Source organism: Cricetulus griseus, chromosome 2, assembly GCF_003668045.3.
Source record: "Cricetulus griseus strain 17A/GY chromosome 2, alternate assembly CriGri-PICRH-1.0, whole genome shotgun sequence".
In the NCBI taxonomy this organism is placed as follows: domain Eukaryota; kingdom Metazoa; phylum Chordata; class Mammalia; order Rodentia; family Cricetidae; genus Cricetulus; species Cricetulus griseus.
Genome location: NC_048595.1, coordinates 290398865 through 290417296, shown reverse-complemented (window position 1 = coordinate 290417296; position 18432 = coordinate 290398865). Strand labels below are relative to the sequence as shown.

The 18432-nt window shown below is 44.4% G+C and overlaps 1 protein-coding gene across 1 annotated transcript in view; it reads right to left on the bottom strand.

Moving 5' to 3' along the window:
- Positions 1-494: 494 nt before the first annotated feature.
- The window catches only part of Pacrg (parkin coregulated), a 420277-nt gene continuing 402339 nt past the window's right edge, over positions 495-18432 (bottom strand). Inside the window, exon 5 of the mRNA XM_027401106.2 lies at positions 495-1103. Coding sequence (XP_027256907.1) covers positions 943-1103 — 161 coding nt within the window. The 3' untranslated portion in view covers positions 495-942. The remainder of the gene's footprint in view (positions 1104-18432) is intronic.

The window sequence follows — 18432 nt, the reverse complement described above, 5'->3', positions numbered from 1 at the left end:
CAAAACCCTGCCATCGGGCCCATTGAATGGAACTGTGAGAACAGAGTAACTGGGAGGAAGCAGGGGTCAGGGAGGATTTGCTAAGGCGATATCAATTCTTTCCAAAGGTCATTAAGAGGCACACAGCCATGTTCAGGGATGATGAAAAGCCCTGAACAAACTGCAGGGCAACATTTTGTCAACAACACACCTAGCCCTGGGATGCCCTGAGATAGATGTACAGTGACACCTTCACAATCGTGGAGTAAGGATTCCAGCCAGTTCTCTCCTTAGACCTGTGCTGCAAACTTAACATTTCACACCTCACCTGGACTCCAGACCCGCCCCCAAATAAGAACGGCAAAGACCCTGAAGCCTGGATCACTAGCTGGCCAGAAACATTAATTACAGTTATAGCTGAGGTTATAACAGGCTGTAGAAATTTCCTGCTATAATTGGAATACAGATTCAACAGTTTTATTGAATGTCAAAGCACATTATTCCACACAGCTACCGGAGAAGCAGTGCCGAAGTGATGCTTCTCTTCCATGACAAACACCTATTAAGCAGTCAGCACAAACTCTTCCTTACAGCCCCTGGTATCACCCTCAGGGCAGGCAGACACAGCACAGCAATTTCAGAATTGCATATGAAAATTATAATTTTATTGTCTGTACAACTGAAGGTTTAACTCGGGAACCCCTGCCTCCATCTGAGCTGGATAAAGCAGCAATTCTCCTCATGGAAAAAAAAGCACAGTACACTATTGTAATCTAAGAAACAAGCACTATTTATGTATCTGAAAGCTGTGCTCTCAATAAGGCTAATAGTCTTATGGCCCAGAGGCCACAATGTTTGCAGCTGTAGAAAAAGAGCTGTAGAAGTCACAAGTAATGAGACGCTAGGAGCAGCAGAGACAGATGACTGTGGCACCAGGGGAGGATCCCTTCTGCAGCTGCCCTGTCAGTTCAGCAAGCATGACTCATAGGTGGGTACCATGTACTTGATGTTGATGAAGGCATCCTCCCCTCCATAACGCTCGAAGGCTTCCAATGTCTCCTGGATCAGGTCGCCAATGTTCTCCCTCTTCTGCTGGCTATAGTCGATGCCATCCCCGGAGTTCACTGGTTCAGGCAAAGAAAAAAAAAAAGAGGCAGTTATTTCTATGCAGTGTCTCCAGAGTCCCACCCTATAGGCCAGGCATTTCCCAAGGGCCTGTTAGGAGACACTGACAGGTGACACTTTCTTGTTATCTTGCTGAAATTCTAGGCTGATGGAAACTCCACAAAAATACCAAGTCTCAGACAATGGAGATACCATGCCTGAGATACTAGCATCACCAAGCTGAGGCAGGAGGACCACCATGAGTTTGAGGCTGACCTGGGCTACATAATAAGACTCCTCTTCTTTTAAAAAGCCGATCAACCAATCAACCCATCAAACAAATGTCAAGAAAAAAAAGAACCACCAAATTCCAGGGCAGTGCTGGTGAAAAATTAATATGAAATAAAGAAACAAACATGAGAGGATCTTAAGACGAGCCCTGTTTCCAGTCAGAAGATCTCTTTGTACACTGATCACAGAGTGTTCCCTTGGGTCTTGGCTTTGTCCAGCACAAGCAGAGGGAACTGTCTATGGTTAGACCAGGCAGTTAGCCTCATGCAGCTCCCAATGGGCAGGAGAAAGACAGGCTTGGCTTAGAGCTGTGCCCCTGTGTCTCTACTGCTTTGTGCACATGGCCAAGTCTTGCTCTTGAGGATTAGGGACTCAGGCTCCTGCAGTTACTCCCAGTACTTTGCTGTGGCTGCTCCTGAATGGCATGGGGCATTTGATGACCTATCTTAGGGTCATGGCATGCCAGGGGGTTAATGTTGTGGCCAGTGCTGGAGCTTGCAACTCCAGTGACTGCCTTGCTGGTGCCATGAAGGAAGCGAGTTCTAGGTGGCCTTGGCAGGGTTAGAACCTGCATCTTAGACCTCCCACTCAGTAAACTCAGGTTGTAGCCAATCAGATGAAAGGTTCCTGATAGCCAAGACTCTGAGTTGTCTGGAGGAACTACAGTTCTGATAGGAGGACACCCCTGCATACGCCATACTCTAACACTGTCACATTTCTGTCTGTCTACACAGTCATCACACACTTCCCACCGCATCCTCAGATTTCCAAGGGCTTTAGTGTCACTGTTCCTTGCATCCAGCTTACATTGTCATTACATGGTGGCATAGGAAAGGGCAACACGTTGGGCTTTTAGGAGACAGAGGGATGAGGATGTGAGCTCAGGCCAGAGGATGCTACTAAGCGAGGGAGCACAGTGCAGCCTGAAGATGTCCACCCCACAGACGAGGGCTTATTGGTCCATACTGTAAATACAGGCTTCAGGTGGAGGTTAAAGTGGTGCTTCTTACCCCCAGTTCTTCTGGGACATTAAAAAAATTTGGGTGATGGTTCAGATCAGAGCAAAGATAATAATTACAATCCCACACAGCACAGACAAGATGTTTCTTTCTCTAGATTTTTCCCCTAGAAACTTCTTAGAGAAACACCATTGTTTTAGAGTCTTAGTAATATAGAAGAGATAGATTGCCATTCTGATCGGTTTGTTTGGTCAGAGTGAAGGTGGATAGAGATATGACAAATTTGCAAAAGCAGAGTCCTACAATTGTGGGAGGGTTGCCAGGGGTGGATATGGCTGCTGTTCGATGGTGGTGTGTGTGTGGGGGAAATGGTCATAGGTAAAGTCAGAATGAGACAGGAAAAAAGGTAACAGAAGAGTCAATTCAAGCTACCGGAGATGCTGTATGGTGAGATTGATGGCTAAGTGCAAGTGTATCCTTAGGAGTGGAGGGAGTCCATGTCCTAGGGGTCCACCTTGGGTGTCTCTGGCTAATCTCCCTGCCCTTCTTCCTCCCAAAGACATTCCTCATCAGTGTCAGCCCGTGGTCTTTCATATAGTTAGGGAGAATTTGGCAGGCTCTATTTGCCTCCGACAGTTGAACCTGTCACCACCCTCTGCCCCACAGACACCTGGGAAATAAAATTGGTGATGCATGGCTGTGACAGCCTTGGCATAGCTCCTTCTAGACAAAGATCCGTAACTGCTGGTAAATAGCGCCTTTTGTTGTGCCCAAAAGGTTAAGGACTGAGTGGGCAACAGGACAGGCACATTTTCTGGGTAGAGCTGAGGGGGTTTGGGAAGTCTGCACACAATGGAGAGCTCAACATGCTCTGTTTTTCACTCCCTCTCAGAACACAGCAGCGACAAGCAACACTTTATACCGTGTTCTTACTTTTTAAAAAAAATTTAACTGTAGGAGTCTCTCTCTCTCTCTCTCTCTCTCTTTTGTTTCTCACTGAGAATTTTATCAATTCTCACCCCCTTGATAAAAGAACAGAGTGGAATAGAAGTTGCTTGTTCTGAAGGGAGTTGGAGTTGCACTATTTTGTGATTGTAGAATGTGCATCGCAGGGGCAGAAGACCAAAAGGCAAAACAAAAATCAAGGGCCTGCGGCTTGTTTTGCATGCTATAGTGACAGCAGGGTGAGCTAATGTTAAGCTATGCTGACAGGCAGGTAGGGATGCCATCTCCATTTTGAAACTGCATTGTTCCCGGTTTCTTGAGAAGCAGGAGTTGAGGTGACTCGTTCGAGCTCCCTGCTTTAAATGCAGACAATGCCACTGGAAAATGTGTTTGTGAGAATAGGGCATTTAAAACAACAAAAACAACAACCAGGTGGTTATTTACAATTGTCAGTTCTGGTTAGGAAGATGACATTTCAATTTAGGAAGTGGGGAGTCTATGTTTGGGTGGCTCAGAAGGGACACCGATGATGGAAGACATGTTTTATGTATAGCTAAACAGGGGGGTCTTATGTGGAGGGTGCCCACAAGAATGACACGTAAATAGCTGAACAAGAGATGGGCAATGTTCTTAGAGATAGATGCTGGCCCGCAGGAGTTAGGCGACGACCTCCCTGAGGCAGCTCTTAGTTCCTAGTTATTTGAGCTGTGTTTAGCTCTTTGAACGTTGACTCTCCCTGATTATCTGAGCAGTCTGCTTCAGGATTAAACAATGCAGACTCCTCTCTTCTCTAATTCCTTGGAAATGGTCCTGCCCTGGATGCTACTTCTTATTCTTCTCCAGGTCCGAACAAGATACATGTATACTTCCTGTGTGCCCACAGATGGCATCTTCCCAGGTTCCTGACTGAGGAGTGGCTAACCCTTCACCAAGGGCCATAGCAAAGGGCAGTTACATAAGCCACATTTACATTTCACACAGATATCTGCTACTTGGTGGACACTGGCCAGCAGCAGATGGGGGTCACATAGAATTTTGATACAATACCTCCAGTGTGATTTCAATTTCTACACTGTAGAAGCCTCGTTCTTTTCCTATATTTAGTTGCCACTATTACACAGTCAAGGAGTACTGTTGGAGGCAAGAAATTCAAAGCAGGAAGGAAGGCTAGTATTGCTAGAGCTTGCTCGCTCTTCTTAAGCCAGGTCTGGGATCTGCTTTGAAGCCTTGCTCCTTGGGCCTGAGCCCACCCTTGGCCTTGGCAGCAACGATGCTACTGTTACAGGGTATTCTTTGTGCACAGGGAAAGCTCTGCTGGACCTGGCAGGATGAAGGGACATGAGAAGACATCAGGCCTTTGTCTCTGGGGGAGCTCGCCAGCTGAATAAGGAACTCGCATAGGGCTACTCTTCATACAGGACAGAGGAACCAGTACCCGTGAGAACACATGTGGCTGGTGAACCCCGGGCTTCACAGTCTCCTTGTTGGTTACCTGAAGGCTTGCTTCAGGCCCTTCACCACCACACCAAGGGGATGAACTATGCCAACTCTTTCAGGGTCAACTAAGGAAATGAACAGCTAGCTCCCCCAGGAAAGAAACCCCCTTCATCCTTGTTAACTCTGACACATCATGGTCTGAGGCTGCAGCAGTGTGGCCCTCAGGAGGAGACAAGATCACACAGCTGGGAGCAATGTCACCATGTGATGATGACACAAATATTGCCTGCCCTGCCTCTACCTTTTGGACCTGCAGTGGCCCAATGGTTTGGGTAATGTCTCAAATACCCTGTAAGGGTCAGGAGAAGAAGAGGGGTGAAGGCATGGTGAGTTGGCTCACTAGGATAGACACTTGCCACCAATGCCCTGAAGACCTGGGTTCAATTCCTGGGATCTGCATGATGGAAAGAGACAACTAACTTCCACAAGTGTCCTCTGACCTCTACATGTGCCATGACATACATTTACCTCTCCACATCAAAAAACTAAAATTGAAAATAAAAAATAAACATAATAAAAATGCTAAAAGAAAACTCTGGATGAGGAGAGACTCTCAGGATACCTAGACTTGTGTTCTCAATCTCTCTTTGCCCAGCTTACTAGCTTCTAGAAGTCCTGGGTTTGTGTAACTCATGCCTAATAACAAAAGAGATTGGTGTTGCCTTCAAAGTACCAGGTAGCCCTTTAAGTAGATGCAGAAATTGGGAAGTATGTCAGGGCTGAAGTGAGGAGAGCTGGCCTTCACTCTGGTCGGCACCAGTCATGGAGGCAAGCTGGCCCTCTCACACCAGAGGCTGAACGACGACAGCTGTAAAGTGAGCTTCAAGATGCAGAGTACTTGAATGTGACTTGAGGCCAAATCCAGACTGAAGCTTTCCCCAGGGAGGGAGTGTTCATCGACATGAAGCAAACTGCCAAAGTGCCTTGGAATACAACACCAAGGCCCTGGGTGACATACTCAGCAGCCAGCAAGAACTCTTGTCCATTGTGGCTGAAGTGACATGAAATTTGGAATTTAAAGTACACCAACAGGACAAACTCAATTGTTTCTGGATCAGTAAAGGCATCCGTCTGGTTCTCAGTGAACTCAGAAGTCCCTGTAACCTATCTGAATGTGATGGCATGTGCCTGTAGTTCCAGCAATCAAGCCATAGAGGTGGAGGCAGCAGGATTACGAGTTCAAGGCCAGTTTAGGCACAGTGAAATCCAATAAAAGAAAAACAAAGGCAAAGACTTCTGATTTCACTTTACTTATTGTTATTTTTTTTTTCTCATGTTACCAGTTACAGCTAAAGTTGCTTGTGGTGATGTCATCAGAAGATAAAGAGCACCCAGGGCCCAGGTGCAGGTCTCAGCAGGTAAGCTGGGCAGATTCTATTGCAAATGTCACTATCAGAGATGTTTCTCTTGGACACAGAACCACTGTAGATTTTCTGTTCTAGGCTCTAAGTGGTACTTTGCTCCAGGCTTGCTGGATTTAGCATTGGAAGATTGAGAAAGCCAGAATAGCAATTTCCTGTTTGTGATAACTGTTACTTAGGTGGGTATCCAGTTTAGTGAAGTAAAACCCAAATTTTTAAAAAGAAATTTATTTAAATGATGACTCCCAATATTAAAAAATGCCACTAAGATAATATTTATGAGTTTAGAAAAGGTGGATTTTGAGTCATTTTTCCTTTCTTTTGAGATGGGATCTCATTATTTTGCCTAGGATGGTATTCATTATTTAAAATATTTTATTAATTCCTTGAGAATTTCATACAATGGATTTTGATCATATTTAACTCTTTCTTCCTCCATTCTTCCCAGATCCAATCCCTTCCCTACCTACCCTACTCTGTGTCCTCTTTAAAACACACACACACACACACACACACACACACACACACACACACACACGTGTGTGTGTGTGTGTGTGTGTGTGTGTGTGTGTGTGTGTGTGTGTCCACCTACCAGGGGCCACACTTTACAGACTTAAAGAAAACGACTCTCTTCTCTGTTAGGGATAGGACTCCATGTCTACCTCCCAGCTCCACACTGGGAGTTTGTCCTTATCCAGCGTATGGAGTGGGCCTTAAATCCAGTCATCATGGAGTGGTTGGTTACTCCCATGACATTTGTGCCACCATTGCACCAGTGGGCATACCTTGCCAGACCTGTCATTGCTGTAGCTTGCAGGACTCACAGATGGGTAAGATTGATATGGATTTCCCCCTCTGTAGCATGCATATAGCACCTTCAGCACTTTGAGGAAACAGCCCAAGGGAATGCAGCATCCGGTGAGTGTCAGCTTTATCTCTCTGGTTTATGACGCAAGTAGGGTCTTAATGTCAGAAGGTCTCTGTTACCCTGCCCTCCCGCCTCATTTAACCTATTATCCCATCCTCCACTGTATACTAGTACAATCTATCTCCCCTCCCTTGGGAATCCCCCCAGCCCCGTGTGTCCCCTTACTAGTGGGTATTCCATATAGACTATGATTATGTATTAGATACAAAACACACATATTTAAAGATGAAGATAGCACCCACAGATAAGAGAAAACATGTGACATTTGTCTTCCTGAGTCTGGGTTACCTCACCCAGCATAGCTGTTTCTAGTCCCATTCATTTACCTGAGAATTTCTTAATTTCACTTTTTAAAATATCTGAATAATATTCCACTGTGCTCATATACTATATTTTCATTATCCATTCCACTGTGGATAGACATCTTGGCTATTGTGAATGAAGCAGCAGTGAGCACGCATCAGCAAGCGCCTTTCTAATTGGATTTAGAGAATTTGGGGAATATGCCCAAGAGCAGTTCAGCTGGATATTGCATCCCTTGCTTTCTGAGGAACTTCCATACTGATATACAGTCGACACACCCACTAGCAGTCGATGTGTGCTCCCTTCCCCGCGTTCTTGCCAGCATTTGTGGTTGGGAAATAATGCCATTCACAATAGCAACAACAAAAAATGGCCGCAGGGGCGCGGGGGGGGGGGGGCGATGATGATGACAACGACGACAACGACGATGACGACGCAAAACAAAGCAACAAAACCAAACCAAACCGAACCAAAACAACAACAACAAAAACCCAAGGAGGTACAATGAAAATTGTGGTACGCAGGGTTACTATTGTGAAAATGGCCATTCTACCAAAAGCAATACATAGATTCAATTCAATCTCCATCAAAACTCAACATAATTCTTCACAGAAATTGAAGAAATAATCTTAAATTTCATATGGAAACACAAAAGACCCAGGACAGCCTAAACAACCCTGAACAATAAAAATAGTGCTAGAGATACCATGATCCTGGATTTCAATTATACTACAGAGCTTTAATAATAAACACAGCATAACATTGGCATAAAAATGGACACAAAGATCAGTGGAATAGAAATGAGGGTCCACATGTAAGTTCACATACCTATATCCACCGAATTTTTGACAAGGAAGCCGGCAATACACAAAGACAAAAGACACATCTTCAATGTCTTGGTGCTGGTCAGACTGGTAGGTTGCAGGTAAAAGAATAGATTCTTATCTCTCACCCTAAGCAAAAGTCAACTACACATGGATCAGGGATCCCAATGTAAGACCCAATACCCAGAATCTAACAGAGGAGAACATAGAGAATGTGTTTCAACTCGCAGGCACTGACTTATGGAACAGAATCCTGGTAGCTTAGGCATTAAGACCAATAAATGATAAAGCTTCTCTACAATAAATGACATCATTATTTGAGTGAAGAGGGAGCCTGCAGAAAGTCCAAATCTTTCTCAGCTATACATCTATATGTGAATAGTCTCCAAAAATATTGAAAGGACTAAACAAGGTAAACATCAAGAAAACAAACAACCCAAATTGAAAATTAGGACATGGAAATAAACAGTTCTGAAAAGATGAAATACAAATTGTTGTGAGGTATTTGTAAAAATCTTCAGTATCTTTGCCATCATGGAAATGCAAATAAAACTACCTTGAGATTTCATCTTACCCCAATCAGAATGGCTAAGAAACACACACACACACACACACACACACACACACACACACACACACACACACACACACACACACAAATGATGACAAATCCAAGGCTGGTTTTGAAGTCTGAGTCTTACTGACACTCTTCCCTTTGCCTCCTGAGTGCTGGAACGACAGCAAGCACACACTGCCATGCCCAGCTGAGCTCTTTGCTCTTTTAATTCCAATTATGAACAAGGAGAAGAGAGATGCACACAAATATACTTTATCTGTTAAGGCAATTTCAATAACTAAAGTATCAAAATTTGTTTTTGGCAGAAGTCGCTCTTTATTTGATGTCAGTTTGGTTTCTTTTATACAAACAGCCTTAGCTGTTGTAGAATGAGATCTCCTTATCTGGAGTTTGGATTATTATGGAGGAAATGACTGTGAGTTGTGGTCTCATCTCTGAAGCTGGGGGATACAGCACAAGGAAGTCCCCAGGGAAATGGGGCAAACTTGCCCACACTGAGTAAGGAGAGTTGGCTTTGGGTAATGGTTGAGGTTAACGGCTTTCAGAACCTTCAGGAAATGTTGCCTTTCACCTTTTTAAAATTGTGATGATGATGATGATGATGATGATGATGATGATGATGATTATTTTGCATTGCAGGCACTTTGAAGGAACTGATTTCTTACCCCTTTAATCATACTTATGTGTCACCCCATTGGGAGTTCTTGTTGTTTCTTTGCCAGAGGCCACACCCAGGCACTGTTTCTTCCACAGACTTTGCATCCCATTGGAGACTGTATCCTGAAGGATGACTCTGCAATGGATATTTCCAAAGTCTTGGTTTGTGGTGAGTGAATCAAAGCTGTGATGGTTTTGCAACCACAAACTTTTAATAACCAAAGCAGCTGGCATGCTGGAGATGCCCAAGGGCTTAAATCCTCCAATCTTCTCAGATCTTGTTGACATTAATGAAATTCACAAGGTCTATTCCCTCTGAAGATGAAAGCTTTGAAGCAAACCCTGGGTGCCCAGCTGGATGTCCCACTCTTCACCTCTCCCTGACACTGAAGTTGGATGTCCCACTCTTAGCTGCTCCCTGATGCTTAAGCAGGGGGCTGCTGAGCCATCACAGAGGGCTCCAGGAGTCCCCTTGTGTGAGCTGAGTAGTCACCAGTTACTCACGGAACTGAAAATACCGTGGGTCTTGGCCAACAGCCAGTTCAATACCTAAATATCCCTCCACTAGACAATGGATGTTTCTAAACGAATGTCATTTTCCAACAGCAGCATAGCTTAACTATCTAAGTTCTGGTGTACAGGAGAGGGCACTGGGGCCAAGGAAAATAGTCTAGGATAAAATGCCTCAGTAACTGAGGACCTAGGGAGAATCTGAGCAGAGTTGTGGAGAAGGGAAAAATACAATTAAAATATATTGTATGGAAAATTTGTTTTCAATTAAGAATAAAATTATCAGTAACTTTGCAGCTGTTTACTCCAGAGAAGGCTGTTCTTCTCCAACCTTAGTCACTGCCTGTGTGTCAAGAAGGGATAGACCTTTGTCCTCTCATCCTAGTGCTGCCCTTTATATTTCGGCAGCATTTTGGACAAGCACTGTGCAATGAACATTATTCAACAGACAGCTTCTATGATCATAAAAGCATACAATTCTTCAGAGTAATTCACAAATACTGTCAACATCAAGTTCAGTTTTTAAATCACGTTCTAAGAAAACTTGAAGGGAACAAATGTTTAGAAAATTAATTCTAGTTAAACAAAAGAACGCTGTCAAAATTCAAATTATTTGTTGACACAATTCCACATGTCATTTGAGTTGGTGATTTCAATGTTCCTATGGTTTACTAGTCCTTATTATAACATAACGTTTTTTTTTACGTGTCCAGTTGAAAATGATTTGGTCAAGGCAAGAAAAAAAGGCAAATTGGAGTCTTCATTGATTAATGACTGTTTTCATATGGACATCATAGTGAGAAAGAAAATAGGTGACTCCACCAATTTATCTCTGTCTGGGATAAAGGTATCTAGAGAGAGTCTGTAGCCAGTGAAGTGAGCAGAGTTCAAGCCTCGGAGGTGAGAAAGTACCTCTTTTCTTCCTTGGACAACATGATTCAATGAGCAGATGTATGGAGAAAGATGTGGAGAGTTACAAATTTTCTGCCTCCCATACTTCCCACCCGCTGTCTCTGGAATAAGAACAGCAAGAGTACAGTTGTTTCTTCCCCAGGGCAGGCCTTTTAAAACCACAGCTGTGTGAAACGAATACTACCGTCGCTTCCCTCCAAGGAAAAGAGAGGTGACATCTGGTCAGGTGAGATGATGGAGCAGTGACATAAGCTGTAGGTGACAAGGAGTTCCTGAAAGGGAGGAGCAGAACGGCACTCTGCAACATGTAAGGAAGATGACAGGAAGGTTTGCAAGAGGGTCCAGGTATCACTTGTCACCACAGGAAGGCCGTAAGGTTGAGGAAAACTACAGCCAGTACAGCCAAGTGTCAACCCCATAGAGTAGGTGTCTCTACCCCAGGGAGGTCCCAGGTGAGGGGGTCAGCAGGCCCAGGGCTTGCTGCAGCTGGATTTCACACAGCATCTCCTGTGGTGGGCACTGGTACATCTCATCTTCATGTCTGTAAGAGGGGTGGCCATGTTCACTTTGCTTCATCAGATGAGGGCTGCTGGTTTCAAGGACTTTTTTCAGTGCTATGGATCCATGGTAAATATGGGGGTGGGGATTGTAGGGTGAGTTTCACATCTAATCTCATCTTTATAAGCATTTATTAGGGTCAACGTGTCTTCCTATGGTCTGCAGAGGAGGGACTCTAGGGCCTTTGGTGTAAAGGGGAGAGATGATTGCTGCTCTGAGAGGTGTGCCTAAAGCAACACATGGGAAACCATGAAGTGGGAATCTTCTAGGGAAATGACTGACCTGTCAGTAGTTTTCAGAACAAACAATCATGGCCACACTTAAGTTGCAGGTGTTGGGGAAGTTTCTGAATCAGTGTTCGGGGTTTCCAATCTTCATGAAGACGGGGAGGTTATAGTCTTTCTGCAGGGAGCTGTTCCTCCTCACTCTCACAGGGACCCCCATGCTATGTCTAAACCTTGAGGGGAAGGAGGACGATGACTTCAATCATGGAAAAATCTTTCCTTTTCCACAGTGAAATCGGATTATCCCAGTGACTTGTTAGCAGCCTTTGCTCTGGGAAGCAGAATACATTAGATTCATATGGAGCTTATAATTAATATTTAAGTTTTGCTTGATTAAATTTCTCCCAGAGCTACTTGGTCATTTCTAGTCAGCTTGATGAAAACTAAAACAAGTGATTTTGGAGGGAGGTCAGTTGGAAGAACTTGCAGATGGCTGCTAAGGTCTGATGCAGAGCTTCTGGGGTAATTATAACTACTTGTGGACTGACACTTCGAGCTGTCTAGGTTTACCATCGTCTTTCATTTCTACAAAACATGAATGATGTCATATATAAGCCATTCCTCAGTCTTGTGGTTTTGTTTTCCTCTCTGTAATTGAGGTACAAAAGTGAAAAGAGAAACATGGGATTTTGAACAAATGATATCCTCAAATTCAGTAGACTGAGTTCCCATAATTTGATTTCACAAGTCAAGTTCTGGTTCCTAGAACTTTCATCTAGGGCTGGATAAATAGTTAGTGGATTGTTCCAAGCATTGTTCCAAGCTTAAGAACCAGAGTTTGTCACCCCGCTCCCAAACTCATGCAGAAAGAGCCATGTGTGATGGCACACTCTTGCAGTCCCAGAGTTAAGGACATAGAGACAGCGGGCCTCTGGGGCTCATCAGCCACTCCAAGACTGCCTTGTGAGCCCCAGGCCAGTGAGAGGTCCATCTCAAAAGAGTGAAAAGCAAATGGGCAGAATGGCCCCTGAGGAATGAAATTGGGAGGTTGTCCTCAAGTTTCCACATGTGAATACATATGTTCCCTCTTACATGTGCACACACAGATAAATACATGTGGAAAAGACTTCTACCTACTTAATGGACTCAGCCCCCAAGGCCTCTTGTATTCTGAATAACAGTACAGTGTGAGCATATCCTGTAGGTGACAAGCCTGCCTCCAGGGCACAAAGCCCAAAGCCAAAGACTTGTATGGTGTGATGTACAGTTTGTTCTACTTTTAAAAATTAAATAAACTCAGGGATTGTGCTTACATGAAAAATCCATGTTGTGCCACCCTTTGTAGGGGGTAGTCTTTGCTTGGGTATGTGGGCTACATCTCAATTGGCTTCAAGGGCCTGCTCTTTGAAAGTTCTGAAGTGAATTTATGAGTACAGAATTTGAATACATTTCCAAGCGATTAGCCAGAAATTTTATAGAGTGGGAATATTTCTCATCAAATGAGCTCAATTAATGCAAAAAATTATATATTTAATGAACAAATCAAAGCAAACTGCTGCACTAAACTGAGCTAACTGCTGTAAGCGGGATAGAGTTAACACCCTCCAGCCATTAGAAGTGTCTCAGTTAAAAATAACCTGCTTCCAAAGCTCCAGCCACCACCTTTTATCAGCTTCTACATTGGTGAGTTAAATGTGGCAAGGGACAGTCACCAAGTGTCTCAAGGCAGAGCCCTGGGACTTGCCTGGCAATGTTCTTACAAATAGTCCAAAACTTTGAGGACACACACACACACACACACACACACACACACACACAGTGGGGGGGGGGAGAGAGAAAGAATATCTATGGAGGGAAATTAGAATGTGACCATTTAATCTGCCACAGCAAAATTGGATTTGCATAAGAACGGATGCTAGAGCTCATTGGAAGCACTGATAAGTGGAACAAGCTGGCGTCTGAGGCTTCTGAATAAAGAATGTTTATTTGCCTGAGCTACATTTTTATCTCTTGAAATTCTTAAGTTTAGTGTTCCCAGTTGCTTCTGTCTGAATCAGGACTCTGCCTAGATGAGTGGGGACAAAGACAGCCCGGAAATAAAATGATAGTTTGGTGGGAGGTCCCGATTCAGACGGAAGCAGATACACAGCTCCTACATCATGGCAGATTACCTACAATGTAACTCTCCTCTTGGATGGGCAGGAAGAGACCTGTGAGTACCATGTAGTCTACTTTATGCTCCAGGGTTTGATAAAATAGGCTCACTCTGCAATCTCAAAGGGTTGCAGTGATATTAAAACATGGCTGTGGCCGGGCGTTGGTGGCACACGCCTTTAATCCCAGCACCTGGGAGGCAGAGGAAGGTGGATCTCTGTGAGTTTGAGGCCAGCCTGGTCTCCAGAGAAAGTGCCAGGATAGGCTCCAAACCTACACAGAGAAACCCTGTCTCTAAAAACCAAAACCAAAACCAAACCAAAACAAAACAAAACCATGGCTATGGGATCCTTGGGTTGTGCTGGATTCAAGAGCAGTGAGGTCAGACTGGCTGCAAACATGGTGTGATCACCTACGCTATGCACTGTCACTTGGTAAGAGTTTCTCTGTGTAGCCCAGGTGGTTGGAGTCCCTGGGTGTAGGACTTCATATACCAGCAGTTTCTAGCCTCAGTAATTTCAACTTCCTCTCTCCAGGCCCAGGGCAGGTCTGCCTAAGTGACTGTTCTTGTCTTCCCACCTGTGGCAGGGTTGCTGGTTGAGAGCAAATGGCTCTGTCTTGTGCCACCACTAACTCTTGATTTCTCTAATCTCAGAAACTTTGCTATTAGCCAGTTTCCTAGATTTCTGGTTCACTGTGAGACCTGAAGTCCTAGTAAATCCTGAGGATACTGGACCCAACATCCTGGACGATGAGCACAGAGGGTATTGTATCTTATCATGTGCCAAGTCAGGTCAGGACAGTGATGACCTCCCCACCCCCAATCAGGATGCAGACAGAGACCTGGACGAAGGTCTCAGCAGATTTCTTGATCTTTTCCCAGAGTCTCTCAATAGGGATCGATTGTTCTTCAACTGTCCACAGCCTCTATGAGCTCAGGTCTAGCCTTAGGAGTATTATTCACTGGGGAACTCTGTTGCCACACACATTTCTGTTACTGAGACTTACTTCTAACTCAAGGCCGTGCTGTATGACGGTAGCTCCTTAGATCCGGGCTACTTGTATGATGGTGGCTCCTTAGATCTGGGCCACTTGTTTCCATTTTTACAGAGGTCTCCAGCATAGAGAGACAGTGCCAATGGTGAGGGTCTTGGGAGTCTAGACATTCTACCATAGGAAACCTTGCACAACAGGAGGAAGGGTGGCAAGTATTGCAGCCACATGGCCTGCCTGAAGTTACAGGCATTAAAAATGGGTGGTAGATTCGCTTTCACCCCAGAGGCCAGAAAGTTTGCCTGTCTAAACACTCTACCTCCTGGATTAGCCTTGTGCAACCCATTGCTTTCATTCCAGACTTTGGGGTTATCTTTTAACTGGATTGTCTACTAAGGAGATCATAAACACCATTGTTAATTTGATTAGTGTGAAAGGTGTTAATTTGTTAAACATATACAGTCCCAGAACACTGTGATTGATGCAGCTTTGGGTTGGCATGTCTATGCTTTGGTGTGTGTGTGTGTGTGTGTGTGTGTGTGTGTGTGTGTGTGTGTGTGTGCTTTCAAAGATAGACATTGTCTAGGACTACCGTCCCTCATGTCTGGGAAGCAGGAGCTGAAGGCCAGGAGTCAGAGAGAAGGGATGGTGCAGGAGGTGTTGGAAGCTAAACTTGGATGTGGCAAAAGCTAAGACTAAGCATTTGCTCTGAATGACCAGTAGCAGGGAAGACTAAAGTCTGCTATTTATCTTCGGGCAAGGAACAGTGCAGACAGCTGTAACACGAGCCTCCACATAAATCCATGCCAACGACCTTAGCCTTAGCGTGACCTCTGGTGGGAACAGGTTTCAGCTGGTGTCCTTTTGAAGCATCCATGAGCACAGTTGGCTGTGCAAGAATGTTTGGAGGGTTGGCAATGAATGTGCCTATCACCTTGGTGCTAACAGGGGAAATGCATATGTTCCTGTATGAATGAAGGCTTTGGAGCAGGAAGAGTAGATTCCAAGGTTTGAAACAAGTTACAAAAGCATTCTGAATCCCTGATTAACACAGGGCAATCAGAAATCAATAACTGATACAGCCGTTTAGTGAACTAAGGTACATATAGTTATTTGGATAGACAATTCGGCACAGGCAATCTTCAGTTCAGAATCATACCACCCTTCGTTTCCTTTCATTGTCTTTTATGCAGTTAGAACCTGTTAGAAAATGCTTTATAAACGGAGATAAAGCTGGCCATTTACAGACCAGTGTGAATCACTGAGGTGCCATTTCTCATATGGAAAGGCTACTGGCAGGTCTAATTACTAGCCTATTTGAGAGATCATGCTACAATAAAATGGAGAGAGTAAATCTGCAGGCTGCATGTGTTTCTACCTGACCCAGCCATTAACCTAAAACTTAGTCTGTCAAGAAACCATCCTTTCATCCTACAACAGGACTCCAGAATGGGAACCCTCATACAAGCTCAATACAAAGGCCGACGTTGAATAAAACTACTCAAAACATCAAGTACCTTTAAGCCCTCTTACAATTGTTTTCTGCTAGAAAGAACTCAGTCGACTCATTTTTTTAATCAGTTCTACTTAAAGAACCTGACAGCTATGAGACATCAAATTAGAAGTTCCATAGTGCATTAGACTGTGGCATCTGCATTTCCTGCAGTGTGAAGGTGTAATGCCGCCAGAACCGGCTTCTACAAGGCTCTAACGTCTCAGTGGGTTATGGTTGGGAAGGAAGGTTTCAGAGCACTGACCGATGCTGTTCTGTGGAGGGCTACAGACTGTGGGGCTGGAGGGAGGCTCAGGACTGAGGGTCAATGTACTGCTTGGAAGAAAGGGAGAGAGCACCCTCCTGGGCTTGGTTGAGCAAACTGTTCCGATTGGCAGAGGGTCCAAGACAGACAGTGACAGGCATGTCTTGAAGGGTTGAACTGACCCTCTGGGAGGAGGAGGTGTCAGGCACATGGCTCAGAGGTTTCCTTATGTCTGTGGGGATGGCAATTAAGACAGTGATGGTGAAAATGCTGGCAATGGCAAAAACACTGGCAATGTGAGCTCTTCCTGGTACCTATGTTAGAGCGCTGGTTGCAGGTTAAATAAAGCCACTGGTATGAACAGACAGGAAGTCTGACTGCTGCTCAGTCAGGGCTGGGTGCTGTCTGTTGTAGAAGATTCTTATATGTCAGCACTGGGGTCCTCCCCAGTGATGGCTGTGATGGGGATGTCCTTCTGTGTATATGTTTTTCTCATTGGTTGATGAATAAAACAGTTTGGCCAATAGAGGCAGGAAGATAGGCGGGGCTAGGAGACGAGGAGGATGCTGTGAAAAGAAGCAGAGAGGAGATGCCATGTAGCAAAGGAAGGAGTAACAGGTCCGGATCCTTCTCCGGTAAGATAAGACCACGTGGAAATAGTTAGATTAATAGAAATGGGTTAATAATTAAGACAGAGCTAGCCAGTAAGAAACCCTAGCCATCAACCAACAGTTTTATAACTCATATAGCTTCTCTGTGTGTTTATTTGGGGCTGAAGGGCGGTGGGACCTGGTGAGACAAGAAAACTCCAGCAACAGCTGAGAAGGTGAACTAACACTACTCCAAAGCTTGATGGCTGATGAGGTACTATGTCCTTCTGTTTACTAACAAAATGGATCTCAAAAGCTCCCTGTACACTCATTACTCTTCCAAACATACCCACACTGGGGACAAACAACTGTCAGAGATGGGCTTGAACTGGAGGCTTGGCAGTTCCCATCTCACATGTCTCCAGGCCCAGGAGTCCCAAGGTTAGTGTGGCCCATACATTCTTTCCAATGGACTCCACATCACTGTGCACTCCTGGCTGGTAAACATATTTGGGTCCAGGATATTCTTTCCTCTGTACCCAAGAAGGAATGAAATGGAGAGAGAACAAAACTAAAACAACAAAACAGTTGGAAATGGAATGCCGGTATGATTCTTGCTTTTAAAAATATGCATATAGCCTACAGCACTAACAAAAGCTCGTATTGCTTTATGTTGAATCTGACAGCACTGCCTAAAGTCAGTCATGTTTTACTTATAAACTTTACCTAAATCTTAATTTTTACTGTGCTAAGTAACTAAGCACACTTTCCTATTTGATCTTCCTCTTTCCCTCTTCAATGAGACATACCCAAGCATAGGTATGGAGTTCTTTTTAGAAAGGATTTATTTGTTTATTTATTATGAATACAGGTGCCGGCAGGGTCCAGAGTTGTGGGCTTCTCTGCATCTAGAGTTACAGGCAGTTGTGAACTGCCACACATGGGTGCTGGCAACCAAACACCAGTCTTCTCCGAGAGCATCATGCCCTCGTAGCAGTGGAGCCATCTCGCCAGCCCATTTAGTTTTAATTCTAATGTATCCCCTACAGGCTCCAGTGGGCTAAGTTATTTCTCTTGTCTTACAGATGAGGAGTGAGCAGGTCAAGTCTGACTACCAAGTATAAAATGTGAGCTGCCGTATGCAAAATGACTAATGTCGCTATCAGTGTTTTTATCCATTGGTTCTGATACATACATATGATGATAAGATAAATAATATAAGATGGTAGAAATGTTGCTTTAGAGTCAGTAAGGTATTTGAGATGATAAGAGGCACCTGCTGCTAAGTCTGACAGCCTGAGATTGTTCC